Here is a 7,576-nt window from a genome sequence, read left to right on the forward strand (position 1 = left end):
GGCTCTGAGAAAGTCAGCCTTTTTTGCTCCGTCTGGTTGCCAAAATAAACCGGAATGCTTCATTCCAAAGAGAAAGCTGAGTGAGGGCCCTGACAGTTTTATAGGGAATAAGAGTCTCAGAGGGTGGTATATTTTACTTTTTCCTTCCAATCGTAAGAGTTGGGAAAAACAGCTAGAGAGGCAGTTTGGCTTTGGGGGAACTTCTGTTGGGGGTGTCCAGTGCCTTGGGTAGGTTTGAGGGGGAAGGGCACCACGGGCCTGGGTCCCAGGTGACCATGTCCCTGCTTCCTTAGGCCGACCCGGGGTCCTCGTCCCCTCTGCCCTGTACTCGGGCTGCACGCCAGCCTGTATCTCAGTGCTTCCTTGTCTATAGAACCTCTTGAATAAGGCCCAGCTTTTCCTCAGCTCTTTATCCTGAGCCCCTGGCAGAGTCATTGGGAGTGATGCTTAAGAGCGGGAGGGAAGAGGAAGGAAGGCGCCCCCGAAGGACAAAGGCAGGCAGATGGGTTTCCAGTGTGTTTCCAATTCACTGGTCTCCCCATGTCCTTTGAAAAGTTGGATCTTCATTTTAACTTTAGTTCTGTGTCAGGGCCTTCCGAGCCTTCTGAGTTTTCCCTAACAGTATCTTAGAGTAAGTAGCTTCATTTTCACATGACGCAGTTGCACAAATTCACTAACTAAAAAGTGGAATTGAGGCTCACAGGCCATGAAGATGTTGTGAAGTTACTGCAAGATATTTAACAGAATAGAGACTCTAGTCGTCTGTTCATTAGACTCGAGTCATCTGTTCATTATATTTATCCTCTTTTGTCTAAGTCACATCAAAACTCTTTGTCACATTCTTTAAAAAAAAAAAAACCACTTTAGATTGAGGGGATCCACGTGCAGGTTTGTTATGTAGATACACTGTGTGAAGCTGAGGTTTGGGCTTCAGTGGAATCCGTCGTCCAAATTGTGTACATGGTACCCAGTAGCGAGTTTTTCAACTCTTGTCCCCACCCCTAGACACATTCTTAAATATTGCCCAGAGAAGATTCCAGGATATCTCTTCCTTAGGGTCATCCGGCATTTTATGTCTCGGTCACATCAAAACTGGTTGTCAATGAGCTATTAAAAAGCAGCACCGTGAAAGAAGTCTCGGTTTTGACCACATGTGATGCATGGGGTCTCGCATTGTGTCTTTCTGCTCCATAGCTGGAAGCACCAGCACCCTTGCAACACATGTCATTTTAAAGGCTCCACTGTTGCAGATTCTGTCTTCTTAGGGCCTGTGGTCAGGAACCTTGTGAAGTGTTGCTAGAAGCTGGGGGTGGGGAGGTGGCATGGAATGGGGGGGGCTGATGCCTCCCTCTCCTGCCTCGTTTTTCTGTGGGCCTCATTTTGTATGCAAGGAAATAAGCCAAACAGCCTGTGAAGAAAGGAAGAATGAGATAGTTTCCTAAGTTGTCTCTGCCTGAGTTGGCCGCGGGTCTGGGGCTCATTCAGCCCTTTGTCCCCCTGTTGAGTGCAGTGCGTGTGTGGTGACAATGGAGTGGCGCAGTTACACTGAGGGCTAATGGTAGGAGTTCCGTCAGCCCATTCATGGAGGCAGAGGAGGGTGCAGGGCGCAGAGCTCGAGCCAGCAAGCAGAGGAAGTCAGAGGCCCTTGTAACGAGCCGAAGATCACAAACACTGCTGTCAGGGCTCCAGGCTTGGGGGGTGGGGGCAAGGGAGGGGGCCTATCATCGTGGAAGTTGGAGGTCTGCCCGACCTCCAGCGCGGTAGGGTACCACCTGTCCAGGCTGACAGACGAGCATTATGGCTTCCCTTTTAATCAGCTTAATTTGGGGCATCTTAACACAATGGCTGGTGCTCTGGAGGCTGCAGGAAAGCTGATGTCCTAGAGCCGCCGCACTTCACATGCATGTAACATCTTTTTATTGGAGGCGCTTTCGTGTTTTTCCAGCCACTTGGGCTATGTTTCTCTTTCTTGGAGATTCTCTGATCTGTCTGTCTTTACTTAGAGCTTAGAAGTCAAGGTATACAGAAAAAGAAAGTTCTGAAATTGGAGGCTTGCCCTCTCTAAAGCCAAGCCGAACTTTTAGCCAGATGTCATTGTGGGGCAAGCCACTTCAGCTCTCCAGGCTCCATTCCCTAGCTGGGAAACGAGAGCACTTGGCTATTTGATTTCCGAAGGCCCTTTAGACCTCCAAATTATCCAAGTCTGTGATTATTTATGGATGTCTTCTTATAATGCAGCCCTTCGGAAACACGAACTCCACTCTTGTCTCAGCTTGATCATCTAACAGAAGCAGGCTGGTTGGATTTAAGATGGGGGGGGCGGTCTTCTCTCCAGATGGCGGCCCCATCCCCACCCCACCCCAGTCCCATGCACTCTCCTGCCCTCCTGCTTTGGGCAAGACGGCGATTGTGTGGAGTTGGCACGTCCAGTGGCAGGTATCGGCACCACTGCGCAGTCTCCTCTCCCTTCACCCTCCACCAGCATACAGAATGTATATGCCCTTCGCACGTCCAAAGAGGGCCCCTGCCATGTTAAACAAAGGTATTCATATGCGGGGAGTGAGCTCTGTCTCGTGGAAGGGAGAGGCCAAGTTCTGTCTCCACCGTCAGAGAATAATGTTTGACATCATTTATACAAGACAGGGTTTTGCCCTTTTAGTCTTGCTGAGCCAGAATGAGGGATTTGTGTAGTTGAAAGTCGAACTGATCATTGTCAAATTGCGAGGAAGTGGAGCCTGAAAGAAGGTTAGGCAGGACTGCAGAGAGGGGTAGCATCCTGCTTCGCCACAAGGTAAGTCTAGAAGAGGGTGGGGAAGGGAGTTCAGAATTCTTCACTCATGGAGTACCTGCTTTGGTCATCCTTTTACCTTCCAGTCAGAGGGATCATTGATCAAGAGCTGGCCAGGCTGGGCGTGGTGGCTCATGTTTGTAATCCCAGCACTTTGGGAGGCCAAGGTGGGTGGATCACCTGAGGTCAGGAGTTCGAGACCAGCCTGACCAATATGGTAAAAACCCTGTCTCTATTAAAAATACAAAAATTAGCTGGGCGTGGTGGCACACGACTGTAGTCCCAGCTGTTTGGGAGGCTGAGGTGGAAGAATCACTTTAACACACAGAGGGTCCCTCAGTCAGCCAAGAATCCTGCCATCTCCTTTAGATAACAAAATCTCTTAGGCCTTATGCTTTGGGTAGGATTTGTCTTCCATGGACAAGCATTCAGTTGGAAACAAGTATATAGTCACTGCCTCTATGGGAGGGATGTACTCTGATCTAGTCTCTCTGCCTCCTGGAAAAAAAGAAAAATTGTAAACATCCCCTTCAGCTGTTCCTCAAGTCCCTGTACCGTGGAAGGACATTACACGTGAACTTCCTGGATTCAGTGGATTATTCTCTGCAAGAAAAAAAAACAGAGAAAGAAGAAAAGATGAATTTAGATTGTTAGGTTCCGCGTTTCACTCTCTGAGTGCACACAGCCGGTGGGGGAGGACAGTTGGGATGTGGGGTTGAAGCTGTGTTCTGGGTCTTGGTTCCTGCCCCTGCACTGTGGAATGAGCATTTCATCACACCACGTTGATTCTAGCATTTAAGTCAACTCCTTCATGCCGTGCTCAAATGCAGAAAGGGCTGTCTATGTCTATCCCAGCTTTAGAAGAAAAACTGATAGGGTGAGACTTGCCATTCCTCTCTCATGTGGAACCTTCCTATCGGACATTCCACAGTAATTTTAACTATAATCACTTTCTGCCTTTAACCCCCACTTTCATTTTGATTCTGTATTTAATACTAACTTTTTCAGGTTATAAGGATTTGAGGTTTTCAAACATCTACCGAAATGTAAGTGCCCCTAGAAACATACTTTTAGGCCTCGTGCGGTGGCTGACGCCTGTAATCCCAGCACTTTGGGAGGCCAAGGCAGGCAGACCACCTGAGGTCAGGAGTTCAAGACCAGCCTGGTCAACATAGTAAAACCCCATCTCTGCTAAAAATACAAAAATAAGCTGGTCGTGATGGCACATGCCTATAATCCCAGCTACTTGGAAGGCTGAGGCAGGAGAATCCCTTGAACCTGAGAGATGGAGGTTGCAGTGAGCTGAGACTGTGCCATTGCACTCTAGCCTGGGCAACAGAGTGAGACTCCATCTCAAAAAAGAAAAAGAAAAGAAAAAAGAAGCATTATACCTTTAGCTTTCGCCACCAAGCAAGTAGTAACCTATGATGACAACACTGCCACATAGTCCTTGATGGAAAAACTTGGGGAAGATCGGAACAGGGGTAAGGCAGGTGAGGCCCATGAAAATTCTCATTCATTCATTCAGCTCGGCGGGTCGGACAAGGTAAGGGATGCGACCAGGAGATGCCACAGGAAAGTCTGAGAGATGTTAGCAAGTCCGGGAGGCCAGTACCTGACTCCACCTCAGCTTCGTTCAGGGTGGCACGGAGACCCCTGCTGCTGGGTCACGTTGTCACCGTCAGCACTCTCCCCAGCACCAGACACACAATCTTCACTAAAGATTGTCAAGATCTTGACACACAATTCACCACTCTTGACTAAACGCTAATCTATACCTCATTTCAAAGAAATCTGAGGAATTCTTTCAGGTTCCAGGACCAATTTACTGTTACACATAATAGTGATCATTTATTGAGCTCCGCGTAGCACTACACATATACCAGGATCATCTCAGTTGCCCTTTACTCTGAGTGTTTTGTTGTCCTTGCTTTGTGGATGGGGAAACAGATCAGAAAAGTTAAATAACTTAGGTGCCACCTGCAAGTATGGTGGGTGGGCAGCAAATACCAATATGCCTGACTAGGTGCATTTTAGATTTTGGGGAAATAAAGATAATGCTTTTCTGCTTGGCAAAATAGAAACTCTGTAGGTGGTGAGAACTGCACAGTGAAAGAAACAAAAGGGAGGAGGGCGAATCACGAGGTCAAGAGATCGAGGCCTTCCTGGCCAACATGGTGAAACCACGTCTCTACTAAAAATACAAAAATTAGCTGGGTGTGGTGGTGTGCACCTGTAATTCCAGCTACTCAGGAGGCTGAGGCAGGAGGATCGCTTGAGCCTGGGTGGTGGAGGTTGCAGTGAGCCAAGATCATACTACTGCACTCCAGAGTGAGACTGTCTCAAAAAAAAAAAGAAAGAAGTATTTGCAGTTTATGTGAGGGTCAGTACATTGGTCTATTGGCTTCCTTCTCTAGTTCTCAGGGGCTGAGTTTGCTAATGTCATAGCACCTCTAGTAGCCTTCCCCTTTTCTCTGCCACTTCCCAGCCCCCCAGGCAGAAAGCTTCTGGTTGGCCCCTTGATTACCAAGCATCCATAAGCAGACCATCATTTGGGCCAGTGCTTCTCAGAATACCCATCACCTGGGCTCTGCTAAAATGCAGGTTCTGATTAGCTCGGCCTGGGTTGACTGAGATTCTGCAGTTCCAACAAGCTCCCAGGTGATGCTGATGCTGCCGGCCCACGGACCCCACCTGGAGTAGTGAGGTTCCTGGGCACTTTAAGAACATCCCTCCTTTACTTCACATTTATTCCTACTGGAAACTAGCATAGAATTATGCAGGCTAAATTATGCATGTTTTCTTGGTAGGATGCTCTGTGTCCTGTTCCTCTTGCTAACAGCTCTGGTCTGGACCGTTGTTCTAGGATTGTCTCATTTACTTCACATTTATTCCTACTGGAAACTAGCATAGAATTATGCAGGCTAAATTATGCATGTTTTCTTGGTAGGATGCTCTGTGTCCTGTTCCTCTTGCTAACAGCTCTGGTCTGGACCGTTGTTCTAGGATTGTCTCATTTACTTCACATTTATTCCTACTGGAAACTAGCATAGAATTATGCAGGCTAAATTATGCATGTTTTCTTGGTGGGATGCTCTGTGTCCTGTTCCTCTTGCTAACAGCTCTGGTCTGGACCGTTGTTCTAGGATTGTCTCAAAGCCTGCCAGGAGCAGATTGAGGCGGTGCTCCTCAATAGCCTGCAGCAGTACCGTCAGGACCAGCGCGATGGATCCAAGTCGGAGGATGAACTGGACCAAGCCAGCACCCCTACAGACGTGCGGGATATCGACCTGTGAGGATGCCAGTCGGGCGGGAAGAGAGGCACACTCATAATCTGCTCTCTCCTTCTTTCTGGTTATGTTTTGTTCTTTGTGTTTTAGGGTGAAACTTAAAAAAAAAATTCTGCCCCCACCTAGATCATATTTAAAGATCTTTTAGAAGTGAGAGAAAAAGGTCCTATAAAAACCGAATAATAAAAAGCATTTGGTGCCTATTTGAAGTACAGCATAAGGGAATCCCTTGTATATGCGAACAGTTATTGTTTGATTATGTAAAAGCAATAGTAAAATGCTTACAGGAAAACCTGCAGAGTAGTTAGAGAATATGTATGCCTGCAATATGGGAACAAATTAGAGGAGACTTTTTTTTTTCATGTTATGAGCTAGCACATACACCCCCTTGTAGTATAATTTCAAGGAATTGTGTACGCCATTTATGGCATGATTAGATTGCAAAGCAATGAACTCGAGAAGGAATTGAGATAAGGAGGGACATGACGGGGAGGGAGTACAAAACAATCTCTCAACACGATTGAACCATTTGGAATGGAGAAGCATTTTGCCCTCAGCCACCCGTTACTAAGTCAGGAGCGTGGCTGGATCTCTACGTTACGTCCTCTCGCTGTCTGCAGTAGCTGCTACCTAAAAAAGATGTTTTATTTTGCCAGTTGGACACAGGTGATAGGCTCCTGGGCTTCATGTTCTGTGACATCCTGCTTCTTCTTCCAAATGCAGTTCATTGCAGACACCACCGTATTGCTATCTAATGGGGAAATGTAGCTATGGACCATAACCAAAACTCACATGAAACGGAGGCAGATGGAGACCAAGGGTGGGAGCCAGAATGGAATCTTTTCTGTTATTCTATTTAAAAGGGTAATGTGGCCTTGGCATTTCTTCTTAGAAAAAAAAACTAATTTTTGGTGCTGATTGGCATGTCTGGTTCACAGTTTAACATTGTCATAAACCATTCCATTCGAAAAGCACTTTGAAAAATTGTTCCCAAGCGATAGATGGGATGGTTTATGCAAGTCAAGCTGAATACTCCTCTCCTCTCTGCTTTTGCCCCCTCCCTTCCTGCGCCCAGCCTGGGTTGCTCTTCGCTTCTGTTATCTGACATTCTTTGGTACACAGTTCTGGTGTTCCTACCAGGACTCTTGAGACACCCCCTTTCCGCTGACATTCCCATGACAACATTCCGCAGAAAAGCCTATAAACGACCGTTCTGATGGCACAGAAGGACCTTAATTCCCATCTCTGGTACTTCTCCTTTGGACATGGAAAGAAAAGTTATTGCTGGTGCAAAGACAGATGGCTGAACATCAGGGTGTGGCATTTTGTTCCCTTTTCTGTTTTTTTTCTTTTTGTTGTTGTCATTGTTAATTTTATTGCAAAGTTGTATTCAGCGTACTTGAATTTTTTTTTTTCCTTTCCACTTCTTAGAGGCATTCAGTTAGCAAAGAGGTTGGAGCAACAACTTCTTTTTTTTTTTTTTTTTTTTTTTTTTTTT

The 7,576-nt window shown here is 46.6% G+C and overlaps 1 protein-coding gene across 1 annotated transcript in view; it reads left to right on the plus strand.

Moving 5' to 3' along the window:
• Positions 1 to 6,595, plus strand: part of CCND2 (cyclin D2) — a 25,907-nt gene extending 19,312 nt beyond the window's left edge. Inside the window, exon 5 of the mRNA XM_017546077.2 lies at positions 5,935 to 6,595. Coding sequence (XP_017401566.1) covers positions 5,935 to 6,084 — 150 coding nt within the window. The 3' untranslated portion in view covers positions 6,085 to 6,595. The remainder of the gene's footprint in view (positions 1 to 5,934) is intronic.
• The last annotated feature ends 981 nt before the right edge of the window (positions 6,596 to 7,576 follow it).

This window comes from Cebus imitator, unplaced genomic scaffold (genome assembly GCF_001604975.1).
Source record: "Cebus imitator isolate Cc_AM_T3 unplaced genomic scaffold, Cebus_imitator-1.0 Scaffold187, whole genome shotgun sequence".
Classification (NCBI taxonomy): domain Eukaryota; kingdom Metazoa; phylum Chordata; class Mammalia; order Primates; family Cebidae; genus Cebus; species Cebus imitator.